Source organism: Cherax quadricarinatus, chromosome 14 (assembly GCF_038502225.1).
Source record: "Cherax quadricarinatus isolate ZL_2023a chromosome 14, ASM3850222v1, whole genome shotgun sequence".
NCBI lineage: Eukaryota > Metazoa > Arthropoda > Malacostraca > Decapoda > Parastacidae > Cherax > Cherax quadricarinatus.
In genome coordinates, this window is record NC_091305.1 from 10,714,069 (window position 1) to 10,736,051 (window position 21,983).

Consider the following 21,983-nt stretch of genomic DNA (forward strand, 5'->3'; position numbering starts at 1 on the left):
ATATTATGCAGAGAATTCATAGTGTGGAAATTAGAAGGAGGTGTGGAGTTGCTAAAAGTATTATTCATAGGGCTGAAGATGGGTTATTGAGGCGGTTCGGTCATTTAGAGGGGATGAAAGAAAATAGGTTGATTTGGAGGGTGTAAAATCTGTAGTGGAGGGGGAGAGAGGTAAGGGTCATTCTAGAAAAGGATGGAGGGAGGGGGTAAAAGAGGTTTTGTGTGCAAGGAGCCTGGACATGCAGCAAGCATGTGTGAGCATGTTAGATAGGAGTGAATGGAAATAAATGGATTTTGGGACCTGCCGAGCTGCTGAAGTGTGAATAAGGTAATATTTTGTGAAGGGATTCAGGGAAATCGGTTACCTGGACTTGAGTCATACCCCACTCTACATCATTAATTGGTTCCAAGGGCTGTGACATAACCTGGTTTTTGATGTAAACCAGACATGATGCCTTAAAAATGCCTTAAAATGATGACAAACACTGAAAAACTAGTGTAAATAACTCACAAAAGAATATAACTATTGCTAAACCTTAAAGAACACTAAAAACACATTTCATCATATTTTTTAAAGAATAATGAATACAATTTAAAAAATTATGATGGTGACATTGCTGAGTAACATAAAGTCAGACGCAATGATGTTTGCCGAGCAGAAATTTACTGTAGAAAAGTGGTATAAAGGCGAATTTGACATAGGCTGAAATGATGTAAAGCAGGGTATGACTGTACAATGTTTACACTTTAAACCAAAAACATGGCCAAAGTTTCTTTTTTCTCATTATGCACTGTGTGCTGCATGATTTTTTTTATATTGCGCACAGTGACCACATAAACCCATTCTTTCATATGTAGGCCTACCAGCTTTCTCTTGCTAGATTTGAGGGCGCTAGAATTTATGCGTACTAGTACATCAAAAACCCTGGCGCATAAGCCATACTAGTACGTCGGAAACCCCGAAAGGGTTAAAGGAGGCATTTGGGATATTGGCTGTTTGGAGTGACATCTAAACTGTCATATTTGTGCACCTCTGCAAAGACAGTGATATTGTGCGAATGATGGCGAAAGTATTGAATGATGGTGAGAGTGTTCCTTTCTTTTTTTGGGTCACCTTGCGTTGGTGGGAGACGGCCGATGTGTTAAAAAAATTTTTTTATTGCTATGAGTATATGTACAACATATACATACTACTATACAGAAAGCCCCTTGCTATGCAGATTATTTCAGGAAAATTAGGTCAATTTTGTCCCCAGGATGCAACTCACACCAGTCGACTAACACCCAGGTATCTATTTTACTGATAGGTGAACAAGGACAGCAGGTGTCTTTAGGAAATACATCCTAATGCTTCCAGCTACTGGGGATTGAACCACAAACCAGAATGTATGAGCTGAGTGTGCTAGCAATCATGCTAGCAAAAGCTGAGTGCAGCTCAATTCAAAATGAAAAATATTACAACAAAAGGAAATAAGGGCAAGAAGAGTCCTCAGCAGATCTTTCAATGGTTGCTGAAGATGATTTACAAAGGAGTATTAATCATTAATGATCATTATCACCTCTTACTAACATGCAGGATTTTGATAAGATTCAGAAAGTTCTTTGCTTATGCAACCAGGGATTTCCACCAACTGCCCATTAGGAGATCATACTCTGTGGGGCCCCAGCATTACCAAGACAGTTAACAGGTGAACAACTGGTAGGGAAGGAAGAAATTTCCTTGATAAGTTTGATGCTATGCTTAAAACTTACTGCCAGATTCAGACAAATAATTGTGGCTTCTACAAAATCAGAGCCTAAGTTACTTAATTAAAAGATAAAGATAAGATAAAGATAAAGGTTCATATCTTTGTAAAGATTACAGTGTGTAATTACAATTTTGGTTTGCTAAGCACAAAGAAAGCCACTATCATGCTTGGGCATTTCGGGCAGACTAATCCTAGTACATAATAACTACTTAAAACTAGACAAGGTAATAGTGGTTAACTTTATTACACTCTTATTTAATCTTAATACTAATGAAGTTGTACATAATAAAAACAATATCACAATTAATGGTTCAGCCAGTAATATTTCATGGACCAGCAGATGTTCAAAAGTCTAGAGGTCACATAACATAACTAATTAGAAGTTGTTTTGGTTGAGTTGGTTAGTACTGAGAGATAAGGTGAGTTTTTAGCAAAATCCTAAATTTATAAGTAGTCAGGGGACCCTTTACCAGTTCCGGCAGTGAGTTCCCAGATCTTCGGGCCTTTTATGTGCACAGCATTTTTGCACAGTGTGAGACTGACACAAGGGATGCTGAAGAGTGCCTTATGCCTTGTATTGTAACTGTCAAGGAGTAGTTTAAGTGGAGGGTTTATAGTGGAATTTAATATTCTGTATATGTAGCAGGAACAATAATATAAGTGTATGTCTCGTATATTTAGCAAGTTCAAGCTTTTGAAAAGTGGTGGAGTGTGCTGTCTAGCACAGGAGCTGGTAATTATTTGCACAGCAGCTTTTTGTTGGGTTATAAAAGGTTTACGGTAGTTGGCTGTGGTTGATCCTCAGGCACAAAAGAGGTTTTAATCCTTTCTTTCTCAGGTGTATATCACATATGAAACACCTAAAGTTAATTTTTTTTAGAAGACTTCTGCACATACTGTATATTCATTGAGCAAGGCTGTTATGTTGTTGATATCTGCCAAGATTCATTTAACTCTTTTGCCATAATACAGAAAATACAGTACATACATACATAATTTTTTTCTGCCCTAATAAATCACTGGGTAGGGGTCAAACAATTTATAGATCCTGATTCCACCCTGATAAAATGCCTTTTTGACAGTAGATGGAGAGCACATGCAAAGGTTACTTCAGCCATATCAGATTGTTATGGCTCAAACATGGATTCATTTCATCGTCTTCACAATGCTGAGTGAAAAAGGTAATATAAGGAGTGTAGTTGGTATTCTAAATGATAAAATGAAGGCCTTATAATTTTGTTAATGTGATAAGGGATAAGATTTTTGCCCTATTTTTAAATTGAAGAATGTCACCTGGAAAACAATTCATTTGTAAGATGAGAAGCACTGAACTATACAAGTTCTCATTTACTCACACATACCTATCATGGCTTCAACATATAATATTTAGTGGTTATTCTCAACATATTTTTGTCAAATCTTACTCTTACCAAAAATTCTGCATATCAGTAACATAGCTGAAATCTACATATTCAGTGTGAATGGAGTATTCTTACAGTTACGAGTTATATGTACTTACATTCGCTGTGAAGATTGCTCATGTAGAAGTGTAAACAATATTGACTTCCTTGTGGTGTGATATCACTGCTCACAAGATCACCATAACAAGATGACCCATAGTTACATTGTGCCAAGTCAAAGGAGACATAGTGGCCTGAAAAGTAAAATAAAAAACATATATATTAATTTTTTTTTTTAACACGGTGGCCATCTTCTACTGAGGTAGGGTGACCCAAAAAAAAAAAAAATCACTTTCACCATCAATGACACTATCACTGTCTTGCCAGAGGCATGCAGATACAACAGGTTAGATGTCATTCTAAACAGAAAATGTCCCAAACCCCTCCTTTAGAGTACAGGTACTGTACTTTCCACCTCCAGGACTCAAGCCCTTGTTCATACTTCAACAGATCGTCAAGTTCCAAAAGCCATTTGCCTCCACTCACTCCTATCTAACATGCTCACACATCCAGCAAGCATGTGTGAGTGTGTTAGATAGGAGTGAATGGAAACAAGTGGTTTTTATGACTCGATGTGCTGTTGGAATGTGAGCATGGTAACATTTATGAAGAGATTCAGGGAAACTGGCTAGCCAGACTTGAGTACTAGAGGTGAGTAGTTACAGTGCCTGCACTCTATAGGAGAGGTGGTGATATTTGCAGTTCTGAAATGTAGTATTGGCATGCCATCAGTGAAGATGAAAGTGTTTCTTCTTTTTCGGGTCAATCTACCTCAGTGGAAGACAGCCGGTGTGCTGAAAGAAAAAATTTAGATACTTTGAACCAGTGGATGAAACATGTGATACTTGGCAATACTAGTTTTCTTTATAGGCTTCTAGAGCTAGCAACTACACTACTGTGTATGAGTATTGTATAGGTTTCCTTTCCTTTTTTCAGCTGAGAAAAAATGCTAAAGTCATCCAGAGATTGGCCAAACAGAGAAGGCAGGGTAATATTTTGTGAAGGGATTCAGACAAACCAGTTAGCCAGACTTGAGTTTTGGAGGTGGGAAGTACAATGCCTGCACTTTAAAGGAGGGGTTTGGGATATTGGCTGTTTGAAGTGACATCTGAACTGTCGTATGTGAGCACCTCTGCAAAGACAGTGATTACGTGTGAATGATGGTTAAAATGTTGAATGATGGTAAGAGTACAGTGGACCCTTGAATTTAGTAGTGCCTTTTCTGTATGCAAAACTATTTTTATTATCTATAAAATGTATGTTTTGTTAATATTTCCCATAGGAAATAATGTAAATCCAATTAAACCATTCCAGACACCCAAAAAATTAACAAAAAATACATTTTATAGATAAAAATAGATTTGCATACAGTATTTTTTTTTTTACAACAGGCAGTTTTCCTTCAAAGTTGAGTTTCTCATGAAAGGAAACACATTTATCACCATTCATTCATTAGCTGTCTTGCAAGAAGTGTGGACATCACAACTCAAGTGAGTGAATTGCAATATCTCCATCTATCCTTTGGGATGCAGGCCTTATATGAACTTCCTGTTTACAGAAGTTTGGCTCATACTCCAACAGCAGATTAAGTCCCAAAAACCACATTTGTGCTCTCTCTTATCTAATAACCTCACACATGCCTGCTGGATGCTCAAGCATATACCCTTCAAGAATTTCCTTCACCCCCTATCTCCAGCTCTTTCTGGGTCATCCCCAGCTAAGTCTTCTGTCAATCCCTCATTTAAGCACCCTTTTGGTCAGTCTATTCTGCTCCATCCAGATTCAAGAGGGTTTGGTTCCTAGAAATCTTTGTATTATTCAAAATTCACAAATATAGTGCTATACAACTACCATTAAATTCTGTCCCTATAAATTTTATTTCATTTTTTTTTTTCAACAAGTCGGCCGTCTCCGACCGAGGCAGGGTGACCCAAAAAAGAAAGAAAATCCCCAAAAAGAAAATACTTTCATCATCATTCAACACTTTCACCACACTCACACATTATCACTGTTTTTGCAGAGGTGCTCAGAATAGAACAGTTTAGAAGCATATACATATAAAGATACACAACATATCCCTCCAAACTGCCAATATCCCAAACCCCTCCTTTAAAGTGCAGGCATTGCACTTCCCATTTCCAGGACTCAAGTCCGACTATATGAAAATAACCGGTTTCCCTGAATCCCTTCACTAAATATTACCCTGCTCACACTCCAACAGATCGTCAGGTCCCAAGTGCCATTCGTCTCCATTCACTCCTATCTAACACGCTCATGCACACTTGCTGGAAGTCCAAGCCCCTCGCCCACAAAACCTCCTTTACCCCCTCTCTCCAACCCTTTTGAGGACGACCCCTACCCCTCCTTCCTTCCCCTATAGATTTATATGCTTTCCATGTCATTCTACTTTGATCCTTTTGCACTCTCTCACCACTCTTTTCACCTTTCTTTTACTCTCCATATACTCTACTCTTCTTATAACACTTCTGCTTTGTAAATACCTCTCTTAAGCTAACTTTTTCTCTTTTATCACACCCTTTGAAGATTGAGACACTTATGCAGCATATGGGAATCTTTATACAGGAAACGTTTCGCCACACAGTGGCTTCATCAGTCCAATACAAAGAGGAAGGCGTAAGGAGAGGAGGAGTATGAGGTAATCAGTCCCTCAGCCTGGAGTCGATGTGTTCAGTCCATCAATCTTGTTGATCAATCTTGTTGATTGATGGACTGAACACATCGACTCCAGGCTGAGGGACTGATTACCTCATACTCCTCCTCTCCTTACGCCTTCCTCTTTGTATTGGACTGATGAAGCCACTGTGTGGCGAAACGTTTCCTGCATAAAGATTCCCATGTGCTGCATAAGTGTCTCAATCTTCAAAGGGTGTGATAAAAGAGAAAAAATTAGCTTAAGAGAGGTATTTACAAAGCAGAAGTGTTATAAGAAGAGTAGAGTATATGCAGAGTAAAAGAAAGGTGAAGAGAGTAGTGAGAGAGTGCAAAAGGTGAGCGGATGATAGAGTGGCAGAGGTACTGTCAAGGAATTTTAATGAAAATAAGAAAAAATTTTGGAGTTAAACAAATTAAGAAAGCCTAGGGAACAAATGGATTTATCAGTTAAAAACAGAGAAGGGGAGTTAGTAGATGAGGAGATGGAGGTTTTGGGTAGATGGCGAGAATATTTTGAGGAACTTTTAAATGTCGAAGAAGAAAGGGACGCGGTAATTTCATGCATTGGCCAGGGAGGTATATCATCTTTTAGGAGTGAAGAAGAGCAGGATGTGAGTGTGGGGGAGGTGCGTGAGGCATTACATAGGATGAAAGGGGGTAAAGCAGCTGGAACTGATGGGATCATGACAGAAATGTTAAAAGCAGGCAGTTACATAGTGTTGGAGTAGTTGGTATTTTTGTATTATTTGTTTAATAAAGGAGAGCAGATGAAAGAGTGGGAGAGGCACTGTCAAGAAATTTTAATGAAAATAAGAAAAAATTTTGGAGTGAATTAAACAAGTTAAGAAAGCCTAGGGAAAGTATGGATTTGTCCGTTAAAAACAGAGTAGGGGAGTTAGTAGATGGGGAGAGGGAGGTATTAGGTAGATGGCGAGAATATTTTGAGGAACTTTTAAATGTTGACGAAGAAAGGGAGGCGGTAATTTCATGCAATGGCCAGGGAGGTATACCATCTTTTAGGAGTGAAGAAGAGCAGAATGTAAGTGTGGTGGAGGTACGTGAGGCATTACGTAGAATGAAAGGGGGTAAAGCAGCTGGAACTGATAGGATCATGACAGAAATGTTAAAAGCAGGGAGGCATATAGTGTTGGAGTGGTTGGTACTTTTGTTTAATAAATGTATGAAAGAGGGGAAGGTACCTAGGGATTGGCAGAGAGCATGTATAATCCCTTTATATAAAGGGAAAGGGGACAAAAGAGATTGTAAAAATTATAGAGGAATAAGTTTACTGAGTATATCAGGAAAAGTATATGGTAGAGTTATAATTGAAAGAATTAGAGGTAAGACAGAATGTAGAATTGCGGATGAGCAAGGAGGCTTCAGAGTGGGTAGGGGATGTGTAGATCAAGTGTTTACATTGAAGCATATATGTGAACAGTATTTAGATAAAGGTAGGGAAGTTTTTATTGCATTTATGGATTTAGAAAAGGCATATGATAGAGTGGATAGAGGAGCAATGTGGCAGATGTTGCAAGTTTATGGAATAGGTGGTAAGTTACTAAATGCTGTAAAGAGCTTTTATGAGGATAGTGAGGCTCAGGTTAGGGTGTGTAGAAGAGAGGGAGAATACTTCCCGGTAAAAGTAGGTCTTAGACAGGGATGTGTAATGTCACCATGGTTGTTTAATATATTAATAGATGGGGTTGTAAAAGAAGTAAATGCTAGGGTGTTCGGGACAGGGGTGGGATTAAATTATGGGGAATCAAATTCAAAATGGGAATTGACAGTTACTTTTTGCTGATGATACTGTGCTTATGGGAGATTCTAAAGAAAAATTGCAAAGGTTAGTGGATGAGTTTGAGAATGTGTGTAAAGGTAGAAAGTTGAAAGTGAACATAGAAAAGAGTAAGGTGATGAGGGTATCAAATGATTTAGATAAAGAAAAATTGGATATCAAATTGGGGAGGAGGAGTATGGAAGAAGTGAATGTTTTCAGATACTTGGGAGTTGACGTGTCGGCGGATGGATTTATGAAGGATGAGGTTAATCATAGAATTGATGAGGGAAAAAAGATGAGTGGTGCGTTGAGGTATATGTGGAGTCAAAAAACGTTATCTATGGAGGCAAAGAAGGGAATGTATGAAAGTATAGTAGTACCAACACTCTTATATGGATGTGAAGCTTGGGTGGTAAATGCAGCAGCGAGGAGACGGTTGGAGGCAGTGGAGATGTCCTGTCTAAGGGCAATGTGTGGTGTAAATATTATGCAGAAAATTGGGAGTGTGGAAATTAGGAGAAGGTTTGGAGTTAATAAAAGCATTAGTCAGAGGGCAGAAGAGGGGTTGTTGAGGTGGTTTGGTCATTTAGAGAGAATGGATCAAAGTAGAATGACATGGAAAGCATATAAATCTATAGGGGAAGGAAAGAGGGGTAGGGGTCGTCCTCGAAAGGGTTGGAAAGAGGGGATAAAGGAGGTTTTGTGGGCGAGGGGCTTGGACTTCCAGCAAGCGTGCATGAGCGTGTTAGATAGGAGTGAATGGAGACGAATGATACTTGGGACCTGATAATCTGTTGGAGTGTGAGCAGGGTAATATTTAGTGAAGGGATTCAGGGAAACCGGTTATTTTCTTATAGTCGGACTTGAGTCCTGGAAATGGGAAGTACAATGCCTGCACTTTAAAGGAGGGGTTTGGGATATTGGCAGTTTGGAGGGATATGTTGTGTATCTTTATACGTATATGCTTCTAAACTGTTGTATTCTGAGCACCTCTGCAAAAGCAGTGATAATGTGTGAGTGTGGTGAAAGTGTTGAATGATGATGAAAGTATTTTCTTTTCAGGGATTTTCTTTCTTTTTTGGGTCACCCTGCCTCGGTGGGAGACGACCAACTTGTTGAAAAAAAAAAAAAAAAAAAAGTATGAAAGAGGGGAAGGTACCTAGGGATTGGCTGAGAGCGTGTATGGTCCCTTTATATAAAGGGAAAGCGGACAAAAGAGAGTGTAAAAATTATAGAGGAATAAGTTTACTGAGTATACCAGGAAAAGTGTATGGTAGGGTTATTATTGAAAGAATTAGAGGTAACACAGAATGCAGAATTGCGGATGAGCAAGGAGGTTTTAGAGTGGATATGGGATGTGTAGATCAAGTGTTTACATTGAAGTATATATGTGAGCAGTATTTAGATAAAGGTAAGGAAGTTTTTATTGCATTTATGGATTTAGAAAAGGCATATGATAGAGTGGATAGGCGAGCAATGTGGCAGATGTTGCAAGTGTATGGAATAGGTGGTAAGTTACTAAATGCTGTAAAGAGTTTTTATGAGGATAGTGAGGCTCAGGTTAGGGTGTGTAGAAGAGAGGGAGACTACATCCCGGTAAAAGTAGGTCTTAGACAGGGATGTGTAATGTCACCATGGTTGTTTAATATATTTATAGATGGGGTTGTAAAAGAAGTAAATGCTAGGGTGTTCGGGAGAGGGGGTTGGATTAAATTATGGGGAATTAAATACAAAATGGGAAGTGACACTGTTACTTTTTGCTGATGATACTGTGCTTATGGGAGATTTTAAAGAAAAATTGCAAAGGCTAGTGGACGAATTTGGGAATGTGTGTAAAGGTAGAAAGTTGAAAGTGAACATAGAAAAGAGTAAGGTGATGAGAGTATCAAATGATTTAGATAAAGAAAAATTGGATATCAAATTGGGGAGGAGTATGATGGAAGAAGTGAATATTTTGAGATATTTAGGAGTTGACGTGTCAGCGGATGGATTTATGAAGGATGAGGTTAATCATAAAATTGATGAAGGAAAAAAGGTGAGGGTACATTGAGGTATATGTGTAGTCAAAAAATGTTATCTATGGAGGCAAAGAAGGGAATGTATGAAAGTATAGTAGTACCAACACTCTTATATGGGTGTGAAGCTTGGGTTGTAAATGCTGCAGCATGAAGGTGGTTGGAGGCAGTGGAGATGTCCTGTCTAAGGGCAATGTGTGGTGTAAATATTATGCAGAAATTTCAGAGTGTGGAAATTAGCAGAAGGTGTGGAGTTAATAAAAGTATTAGTCAGAAGGCTGAAGAGGGTTTGTTGAGGTGGTTTGGTCATTTAGAGAGAATGGATCAAAGTAGAATGACATGGAAAGCATTTAAATCTGTAGAAGGAAGGCTGGGTAGGGGTCATCCTCGAAAAGGATGGAGAGAGGGGGTAAAGGAGGTGTTGTGGGCGAGGGGTTTGGACTTCCAGCAAGCGTGCGTGAGCATGTTAGATAGGAGTGAATGGAGACAAATGGTATTTGGGACCTGATGATCTGTTGGAGTGTGAGCAGGGTAATATTTAGTGAAGGGATTCAGGGAAACCGGTTATTTTATATATCCGGACTTGAGTCCTGGAAATGGGAAGTACAATGCCTGCACTCTAAAGGAGGGGTTTGGAATACTGGCAGTTTGTGTGTTTTTATACATATATACTTCTAAACTGTTTTATTCTGGGCACCTCTGCAAAAACAGTGATTATGTGTGAGTGAGGTGGAAGTGTTGAATGATGATGAAAGTTTTTTCTTTTTGGGGATTTTCTTTCTCTTTGGGTCACCCTGCCTTGGTGGGAGACGACCAACTTGTTAAAAAAAAAAAATTAAGTTTTTTTTTTTTTCAACAAGTCGGCTGTCTCCCACTGAGGCAGGGTGACCCAAAAAAGAAAGAAAATCCCCAAAAAGAAAATACTTTCATCATCATTCAACACTTTCACTACACTCACACATTATCATTGTTTTTGCAAAGGTGCTCAGAATACAACAGTTTAGAAGCATATACGTATAAAGATACACAACATATCCCTCCAAACTGCCAATATCCCAAACCCCTCCTTTAAAGTGCAGGCATTGTACTTCCCATTTCCAGGACTCAAATCCGACTATATGAAAATAACCGGTTTCCCTGAATCCCTTCACTAAATATTACCCTGCTCACACTGCAACAGATTGTCAGGTCCCAAGTATCATTCGTCTCCATTCACTCCTATCTAACACGCTCACGCACGCTTGCTGGAAGTCCAAGCCCCTCGCCCACAAAAACCTCCTTTACCTCCTCTCTCCAACCCTTTCGAGGACGACCCCTACCCCTCCTTCCTTCCCCTATAGATTTATATGCTTTCCATGTCATTCTACTTTGATCCATTCTCTCTAAATGACCAAACCACCTCAACAACCCCTCTTCTGCCCTCTGACTAATGCTTTTATTAACTCCACACCTTCTCCTAATTTCCACACTCCGAATTTTCTGCATAATATTTACACCACACATTGCCCTTAGACAGGACATCTCCACTGCCTCCAACCGTCTCCTCGCTGCTGCATTTACCACCCAAGCTTCACATCCATATAAGAGTGTTGGTACTACTATACTTTCATACATTCCCTTCTTTGCCTCCATAGATAAAGTTTTTTGACTCCACATATACCTCAACGCACCACTCAACTTTTTTCCTTCATCAATTCTATGATTAACCTCATCTTTCATAAATCCATCCGCCGACACGTCAACTCCCAAGTATCTGAAAACATTCACTTCTTCCATACTCTTCCTCCCCAATTTGATATCCAATTTTTCTTTATCTAAATCATTTGATACCCTCATCACCTTACTCTTTTCTATGTTCACTTTCAACTTTCTACCTTTACACACATTCCCAAACTCATCCACTAACCTTTGCAATTTTTCATTAGAATCTCCCATAAGCACAGTATCATCAGCAAAAAGTAACTGTGTCAATTCCCATTTTGAATTTGATTCCCCAAAATTTAATCCCACCACTCTCCCGAACACCCTAGCATTTACTTCTTTTACAACTCCATCTATAAATACATTAAACAACCATGGTGACATTACACATCCCTGTCTAAGACCTACTTTTACCGGGAAGTATTCTCTCTCTCTTCTACACACCCTAAAAAAATTAAGTACCTAATAATATGTTCAAATGTACTGCTCAAATATGACCTATATCAAATTATCGTAAGAATTAGTATTAGTCTGCCCGAAGTGCCTAGGCACAATAGTGTCCATCTTTGTAATTTAAATCTTTTTTTTTTTTTTAACAACTCGGCTGTCTCCCACCAAGGCAGGGTGACCCAGAAAAAGAAAGAAAATCCCCAAAAAGAAAATACTTTCATCATCATTCAACTCTTTCACCTCACTCACTTATAATCACTGTTTTTGCAGAGGTGCCCAAAATACAACAGTTTAGAAGTATATACATATAAAGGTAAAGGTAGAAAGTTGAAAGTGAACATAGAAAAGAGTAAGGTGATGAGGGTATCAAATGATTTAGATAAAGAAAAATTGGATATCAAATTGGGGAGGAGGAGTATGGAAGAAGTGAATATTTTCAGATACTTGGGAGTTGACGTGTCGGCGGATGGATTTATGAAGGATGAGGTTAATCATAGAATTGATGAGGGAAAAAAGGTGAGTGGTGCGTTGAGGTATATGTGGAGTCAAAAAACGTTATCTATGGAGGCAAAGAAGGGAATGTATGAAAGTATAGTAGTACCAACACTCTTATATTTATAAGAAGCTTGGGTGGTAAATGCAGCAGCGAGGAGACAGTTGGAGGCAGTGGAGATGTCCTGTCTAAGGGCAATGTGTGGTGTAAATATTATGCAGAAAATTCGGAGTGTGGAAATTAGGAGGTGTGGAGTTAATAAAAGCATTAGTCAGAGGGCAGAATAGGGGTTGCTGAGGTGGTTTGGTCATTTAGAGAGAATGGATCAAAGTAGAATGACATGGAAAGCATATAAATCTATAGGGGAAGGAAAGAGGGGTAGGGGTCATCCTCGAAAGGGTTGGAAAGAGGGGGTAAAGGAGGTTTTGTGGGCAAGGGGCTTGGACTTCCAGCAAGCGTGCATGAGCGTGTTAGATAAGAGTGAATGGAGACGAATGATACTTGGGACCTGACGATCTGTTGGAGTGTGAGCAGGGTAATATTTAGTGAAGGGATTCAGGGAAACCGGTTATTTTCATATAGTCGGACTTGAGTCCTGGAAATGGGAAGTACAATGCCTGCACTTTAAAGGAGTGGTTTGGGATATTGGCAGTTTGGAGGGATATGTTGTGTATCTTTATACGTATATGCTTCTAAACTGTTGTATTCTGGGCACCTCCGCAAAAGCAGTGATAATGTGTGAGTGTGGTGAAAGTGTTGAATGATGATGAAAGTATTTTCTTTTTGGGGATTTTCTTTCTTTTTTGGGTCACCCTGCCTCAGTGGGAGACGACCGACTTGTTGGAAAAAAAAAAAAAAATACACAATATACCCCTCCAAACTGCCAATATCCCTAACTCTTCCTTTAGAGTGCAGGCATTGTACTTCTAATTTCCAGGACTCAAGTCTGGCTATATAAAAATAACCGGTTTCCCTGAATCCCTTCACTAAATATTACTCTGCTCACACTCCAACAGATCGTCAGGTCCCAAATACCATTCGTCTCCATTCATTCCTATCGAACATGCTCACGCATGCCTGCTGCAAGTCCAAGCCCCTCGCCCACAAAACCTCCCTTACCCCTTCCTTCCAACCTTTTTGAGGATGACCCCTACCCCGCCTTCCTTCACCTATAGATTTAAATGCTCTCCATATCATTCTACTTTAATCCATTCTCTCTAAATGACCAAACCACCTGAACAACCCCTCTTCAGCCATCTGACTAATACTTTTATTAACTCCACACCTAATTTCCACACTCCGAATTTTCTACATATACAGGTGTCCCTCAACATTGGCGAGGGTTAGGGGATCAAGAGCCTCGCGAATGTTGAAAAACCGTGAATGTTTGGTGACCCAATATATTGTAGGGAAATATAATACAAATCTGCTTAACTTGTTGAACCATGAACAATCATAAAATACATGAAAACATCGTAAGTTGTACTAAATATATACATGCTATGCTTTAATAACATGTATGTTATTAAATACCACAGACTCCACCACTGCCTCCACCACTTCCTCAACCAATGCGAGTCCCTACTACCCTCCCTCCAACCCCCGCAACTGGCAGCCAGCCCTCCCACCACTCAATGTGGTGAGTGTTTTGTTTGTTCATTATTTGCTATTAAACTACAGTATAAATAATGTAAACACATTCATGACTGCATATTGGAATGGCTATTTGAACAGGTATTGGACGGTGACATCATGTGTTTACTCTTGAACACAGCAAAGAATCAAACATTTCTGCTACTGCTAATAATAACAATAGTTGAAAAAAAAAAAAATAATTGAAGAAGGAAATTGTACAAAAATACGAGGGAGTGGTTGACACATCGTCAGTGTGGCTTTGTTTATGCTGGAGTGAACATTAGTCTCCCTGCTCTTCCAAACATTTCACAATAATTCAGCGGTTGAGGCAGTGGGTGAGGCAGTGGTATTTACTAATATATACATATGTTATAAATAATAATAGTACATGTTAATATTAATAACATTTATAATAATAATAATAGTTATTCATAATGTACTAACTATTATTATTTATAACATATATGTTAGTAAATATCACTGCTTCTATCGCTGCCTCTACCACTGCCTCTATCACTGCCTCTACCACTGCCTCTACCACTGCCTCTACCACTGCCTCTACCACTGCCTCTATCACTGCTTCTATCACTGCCTCTACCACTGCCTCTATCACTGCCTCTACCACTGCCTCTATCACCTCTACCACTGCCTCAACCACTCCAGTCACACTCAATCTACAAGCACCAAACAATGAATTATTGTGAAATGTTTGGAAGAGCAGGGAGACTAATGTTCACTCCAGCATAAACAAAGCCACACTGACGATGTGTCAACCACTCCCTCGTATTTTTGTACAATTTCCTTCTTCAATTATATCGTATTATTATTATTATTATTATTATTATTACTATTGTTATTATTAGCAGTAGCAGAAATGTTTGATTCTTTGCTGTGTTCAAGAGTAAACACATGATGTCACCGTCCAATACCTGTCCAAATAGCCATTCCAATATGCAGTCATGAATGTGTTTACATTATTTATACTGTAGTTTAATAGCAAATAATGAACAAACAAAACACTCACCACACTGAGTGGTGAGAGGGCTGGCTGCCAGTTGCGGGGGTCGGAGGGAGGGTAGTAGGGACTCGCAGGTGGCAGGAAACTTGAATATGATTTGGCGGCTGGGAATTTGGTGGCTGGGAATTTGGCAGTTGGGAATTCGCGAACGTGTGAAGCCTGCGAAAGCTGAAAACATGAATGTTGAGGGAGACCTGTAGTGTTGGTACTACTATACTTTCATACATTCCCTTCTTTGCCTCCATAGATAACGTTTTTTGTCTCCACATATACCTCAACGCACCACTCACCTTTTTTCCCTCATCAATTCTATGATTAACCTCATCCTTCATAAATCCATCCGCTGATACATCAACTTCCAAATACATGTATCTGAAAACATTCACTTCTTCCATACTCCTCCTCCCCAATTTGATATCCAATTTTTCTTTATCAAAATCATTTGATACCCTCATCACCTAACTCTTTTCTATGTTCACTTTCAACTTTCTACCTTTACACACACTCCCAAACTCGTCCACTAAGCTTTGCAATTTTTCTTTAGAATCTCCCATAAGCACAGTATTATCAGCAAAAAGCAACTGTGTCACTTCCCGTTTTGTATTTGATTCCCCATAATTTAATCCCACCCCTCTCCTGAACACCCTAGCATTTATTTCTTTTACTACCCCATCTATAAATATATTAAACAACCATGGTGACATTACACATCCCTGTCTAAGACCTACTTTTACTGGGAAGTAGTCTCCCTCTCGTTTACCCACCCTGACCTGAGCTTCACTATCCTCATAAAAACTCTTTACAGCATTTAGTAACTTACCACCTATTCCATATACTTGCAACATCTGTCACATTGCTCCCCTATCCACTCTATCATATGCCTTTTCTAAATCCATAAATGCAATAAAAACTTCCCTACCTTTATCTAAATACTGTTCACATATATGCTTCAATGTAAACACTTGATCTACACATCCCCTACCCACTCTGAAACCTCCTTGCTCATCCGCAATCCTACATTCTGTCTTACCTCTAATTCTTTCAATTATAACCCTACCGTACACATTTCCTGGTATACTCAGTAAACTTATTCCTCTATAATTTTTACAAACTCTTTTGTCCCCCTTCCCTTTATATAAAGGGGCTATACATGCTCTCCTCTAATCCCTAGGTACCTTCCCCTCTTTCATACATTTATTAAACAAAAGTACCAACCACTCCAACACTATATGCCCCCCTGCTTTTAACATTTCTGTCATGATCCCATCAGTTCCAGCTGCTTTACCCCTTTCATTCTACGTAATGCCTCACGCACCTACCCCACACTCACATCTTGTTCTTTTTCACTCCTAAAAGATGGTATACCTCCCTGGCCAGTGCATGAAATTACCGCCTCCTTTCTTCGTTGACATTTAAAAGTTCCTCAAAATATTCTCGCCATCTATCCAAAACCTCCTTCTCCCCATCTACTAACTCCCCTGCTCTGTTTTTAACTGACAAATCCAACTGTAAACATGTAAACCACACATTGTAAGCTTTACAAGGAAATAAATATTTGTATTTGTATAGAGTAGCCAAACTGTATGGGTAAAAAGAAGACAAAATTAATTAAAGTTTCATGAGATAAGAATATTTTTAAATTACTTGCCATTTCCAGTGCCTGTTGTGTGGTCTGTTAGCATACCATCTCTTGTTTCTTCTGCCTTAAGCCAAGCCCAGTTATTGTTATAGGAGTCCGGTACATCTTTCCAGCCACACAACCCTCCTTCAAAATCACATGTCCCTGGGGCTTCACAGGCACCTCTTTTCACAGTCAGATCATCCCATGCCATAAATCCTTGTGATCCACTAAGTCTTAACCCTTCAAGTACAACCTGTTTTAATAAAGCCCATACAATATGTACAGTATTAGAGATAATACTACAGTATTTATTAAATTATTTCCACAAAACCTGTGTAAAGTGATCCCCGCTTAATGACCATTTGCATAATTTTGAACAACAATCCACAAAATGCAATCAGACCCCGTAAATTTTGTGTGTGTGTGTGTCTGTGTGTGTTATGCACTGAAAAAAAATGGGTATACAATCCTACTATACCTCTACTAAACAATGGATCTATCTCTGAAGAATACATATCTTTTAAATTTCACCTTTGAAAGAATATGAAACAGATACAAAACATTATCAACTTGGTCCCCATCTCCAGTTATGGTAATAATAAACAACTGCTTTTAAGTGGATTCCTCTGATTAATTATAGTTTGAATTACAATACAGTATTAAGTTGACTTTACATATGAGATCTTAGTTTGGGTAAATACATTTTTACTTTTTTCTGGAACAGAACTCCTGCAATATTTTTTTTTTCAACAAGTCGGCCATCTCCCACCGAGGCAGGGTGATCCAAAAAGAAAGAAAATCCCCCCCAAAAAAATACTTTCATCATCATTCAACACTCACCTCATTCACACATAATCACTGTTTTTGCAGAGGTGCCCAGATACAACAGTTTAGAAGCATATATAAAGATACATAACATACCCCTCCAAACTACCACTATCCCAAACCCCTCCTCTAAAGTGCAGGCATTGTACCTCCCATTTCCAGTACTCAAGTCCAGCTATATAAAAATAACCGGTTTTCCTGAATTCCATCACTAAATATTACCCTGCTCACACTCCAACAGCTCGTCAGGTCCCCAAAACCATTCGTCTCCATTCACTCCTATCTAACATGCAATATTATATGTACTATTACATAACAACAACACTATAAATACCATGAAAAAATAGCAGGATGTTGTGAAAATGTTTTTTTACTCAATATAAGAAAAAATAATACTAAAATATATTATGTTAATTCTCTAATATTAAGTGGGTTCTGGAATGGAAACAGATATTAATTTGAGCAAATAGAAAGAAAGCTTTTTTGGCAACCATGTTCAATAACATAAAAAAAAAACCTAACCTAACCTAGCCTAAACCAGGAGTTAAATTCTAGGTTTGGTTAGGGTGGATTACATTAGGTTTGGTTATACAAAAATAATCTGCTTCCCATGAGCACAAAATATAACTTTAGACTGATCATCTTCCACCAAAGTTGAGGCGGCACTTCTTACCTCAAACTACCTCACCACTTTGGCTACCATTTTCAGGATTTCCACTTCATCAATTGTCTTCTGGATTGTAATTCATCTCAGTATTTAAGTGATGGAGGTTGTAGCAAATTCTTGTCAATACAGATCCTTGGTGTTGCATGTGTTTTACTTACTAACTTGCTGGTAATGTATACCATTTATAATATGATAACTAGGTCTATCTGTACAACCTATTTAATACTGGAGAATTTACATAACAAAAAACACCCAGGCATAAAGTAAATGTTAAAACATAACCTAATTTAATGAAACCTACCTAGCCTCAATAACCTACATAACTTAACCATACTCTGCCATCAGCAGATATGCATAGTTGTTTATGTTTGGGCAAGTGCGTAAAAAGGTTAATACTATCCATTAATTTGCTCAGATATACTGTGCAACCAAAATAAATGCACTTTTTTCACTAATATCTCCGAAAATAACAATTTGCACAAGAAATCCATAGTGCACATAGTTTGTATGTACAGCATAACAAACCATTCCTTCAGTGAAGAACAGGAGGAGAATGAGGTAATCAATCCATTGATTATCTCATTCTCCTCCTGTTCTTGATTACCTCATTCTTTCAGTCTTTATCTAGGTCATTAAATGAGGATTCACATACAGCACATTGCTTCTTGCTTATAATCAAGATTATCTGAATATCAATGAAATGAATCACATGGAATTCTTACACTGAAATTTGTCTCATATTTGATGGTTGTTTCTCCATACTGCCATCCATCACGGCCATTGAATGTGTGTTGCCAAATGCGTTCAGTCATTACCGTTTGGTTGGCTAACAAACGCACACCTAGTTCACCAACATCTTCTCCTGATCTAGAGAAGCACAAATATTATAAAAAATTTCTTAATGGGAAATGCAGAACTTTCATCTGTCACTTCAGTAATATACATATCCCTATTTTATGACAACAACTAGTATATGCTGATTAAGATATAGCAAAGATCCTGATAGTTGCAAATTTTAATTACAAAATCAATAAACTAGATGGTCTATGAGGCTGACACAGAAAATAAATTATCAACTAATTTTTAAATAAATCATGCATATAATACACAAAATGGAGCAAGGGGCTGGTAACCCCTTCTCCTGTATAAATTACTAAATCTAAACAGAAAAACTTTTGTTTTCTTTTTAGGTCACCATAACTGTACCTGGAAAGAATTTTAATTTGTTTGGGGTACTACCGTACCTTAAATTCAATTCAATTCAGTACATATTATGCACAGCATTTTGAGAAGACAAAAAAAAAAAAAAAAAAAAAAAAAAAAAAAAAAAAAAAAAAAAAAAAAAAAAAAAAAGGATGATCAGGAGGGTGTTTAAACCTGAGATGGAGGAAAGGAGAGTAAGGGCTCATCCTAGGAAAAATCAATGATGTAGATAAGGAATAGAAGAGGACCCCAGTTGATTGGTTGGGTTATTGAAGAACTGTCATAAATGGATTAATGGTCACATGTTGATGTCTGTTACCCAAGTAAGATTTCAAGTATGAGACAGCATGTCCTCTTATTCCATAATATTCTAATCTGAGCAGTTTAATGTGATTTACTACAACAATGGCCTTTTTTTTAGGTTGATAAAGAGGCCTATTGGATATTCATTACTTTTAGGAGAGGAATAGTTAAGCATTTTTATTTTTGAGTCATTAGCACTTTGTCCATGCCTGAAGCTAAACTGACTTTGTGTATCGCTTTGATGCTTGAAAATGCGTGGATGTAGTGCGAATGATAAGAAAGAGATGATTGCTAATGTTATGAATGAAAAGAAGTTGGATGTCCTAGCTCTAAGTGAAACAAAGGTGAAGGGGCTAGGTGAGTTTCAGCAAGTAGAAATAAATGAGATTAAGTCAGGAGTATCTGAGAGAGTTAGAGCTAAGGAAGGGGTAGCAAAAATGTTGAAGGATCAGTTATGGAAGGAGAAGAGGAAATATAAATGTATAAATTCAAATATAATGTAGATTAAAATAAGGGTTGGATGCAAAAAGTGGGTCATAATAAGTGTGTATGCACCTGGAAAAGAGAAAAGTGTAGAGGAGAGAGAGATTTTGGGAGATGCTAAGCGAGTGTGTAGGAACTTTTGAACCAAGTGAGAGAGTAATTGTGGTAGGGAACCTAAATACTAAAGTAGGAGAAACATTTAGAGAGGGTATGGTAGATAAGTTTGGGGTGCCAAGTGTAAATGATAATGGGGGCCTTTTGATTGAACTTTGTATAGGAAGGGGTCTGGTTATAGGTAATACATATTTTAAGAAAAAGAGAATAAATAATTTACAAGATATGATGTAGGGCATAATGACAGTAGTTTGTTGGGCTATGTATTGGTAGATAAAATGACTGTTGAGTAGACTTCAGGTTGTACATGTTCATAGAGGGGCCACAGATACATCAGATCACTTTTTGGTTGTAGCTACAGTGAGAGTAAAATGTAGATGGGATACAAGGAAAATAGAAGGAGCAAGTAACAGAGAGGTGAAGGTTTATAAACTAAAAGAGGAGGCAGTTAGGGTAAGATAACAACTATTGGAGGACAGATGGGCTAGTGAGAGCATAGGCAATGGGGTCAAAGATGTATAGGGTAGGTTTAAGAATGCCGTGTTAGAATGTTCAGCAGAAGTTTGTGGTTACAGGAAAGTGGGCGTGGGAGGGAAGAAAAGTGACTGGTGGAATGATGATGTAAAGAGAGTAGTAAGGGAGAAAAAGTTAGCATATGAGAGGCTTTTACAAAATAGAAGTGATGCAAGGAGGGAGGAGTATATGGAGAGAAAAAGAAATTTTAAGAGAGTGGTGAAGCAATATAAAAAGAGAGCAAATGAAAGAGTAGGTGACATGTTATCAACAAATTTTGTTGAAACTAAGAAAAAGTTTTGGAGTGAGATTAATAAGTTGAAGAAGCTTAGGGAATGAATGGATTTGACAGTTAAAAATAGGAGAGGAGAGTTATTAAATGAAGAGTTAGAGGTATCAAGAAGAGGGAGGGAATATTTTGAAGAACTGTTAAATGTTCATGAAGATAGAGAAGCTATGATATCGTGTATTATGCAAGGAGGAATAACATCTTGTAGGAGTGAGGAAGAGCCAGTTGTGAGTGTGGGGGAAGTTCCTGAGGCAGTGGGTAGAATTAAAGGGGGTAAGGCAGCAGGGATTGATGGAATAAAAATAGTTATGTTAAAAGCAGTTGGGGATATGGTTTTGGAGTGGTTGGTGCTTTTATTTAATAAATGTATGGAAGAGGTAAGGTACCTATGGATTGGCAGAAAGCATGCATAGTTCCTTTGTATAAAGGAAAAGGGGACAAAAGAAAGTGCAAAAATTAGAGAGTAATAGTTTGTTGAGTATACCTGGTAAAGTGTATGGCAGAGTTATTGAAAGAATTAAGAGTAAGATGGAGAGTAGGATAGCAGATGAACAAGGATTATTATTATTATTATTATAAACAAGGAGAAAGCACTAAACCCACAGGATTATACAGCACCTGTGGGGGGATGTGGAAGGTATTCAGCTTTAATTCAGGGAACTCAAGCACCCTCACCAGCATCTACGAACCTTCCCTGAGGGGCCAAGATGAACAGGGAGGCTTCAGGATAGGTAGGGGGTGTGTAGACCAAGTGTTTACAGTGAAACATATAGGTAAACAGTATTTAGATAAGGGTAAAAAGGTTTTTGTGGCATTTATAGATTTGAAAAAGGCATATGACAGGGTGGATAGAGGAGAAATGTGGCAGATGTTGCAAATGTATAGAATAGGAGGTAGGGTACTGAAAGCAGTGAAGAGTTTTCATGAGGACAGTGAAGCTCAGGTTAGAATACGTAGGAAAGAGGGAGATTATTTCACTGTAAAAGCAGGCCTTAG

At 38.3% G+C, this 21,983-nt stretch overlaps 1 protein-coding gene across 2 annotated transcripts in view; it reads right to left on the reverse strand.

The window, feature by feature from the left end:
* The window catches only part of LOC128698674 (MAM and LDL-receptor class A domain-containing protein 1), a 696,795-nt gene that overhangs the window by 289,777 nt on the left and 385,035 nt on the right, over nt 1-21,983 (reverse strand). For both annotated transcript variants that reach the window (XM_070084847.1, XM_070084846.1), the window contains exons 55-57: nt 18,805-18,949; nt 16,618-16,843; nt 3,267-3,401 (exon numbers count right to left, since the gene is read on the reverse strand). In XM_070084847.1, coding sequence (XP_069940948.1) covers nt 3,267-3,401; nt 16,618-16,843; nt 18,805-18,949 — 506 coding nt within the window. The remainder of the gene's footprint in view (nt 1-3,266; nt 3,402-16,617; nt 16,844-18,804; nt 18,950-21,983) is intronic.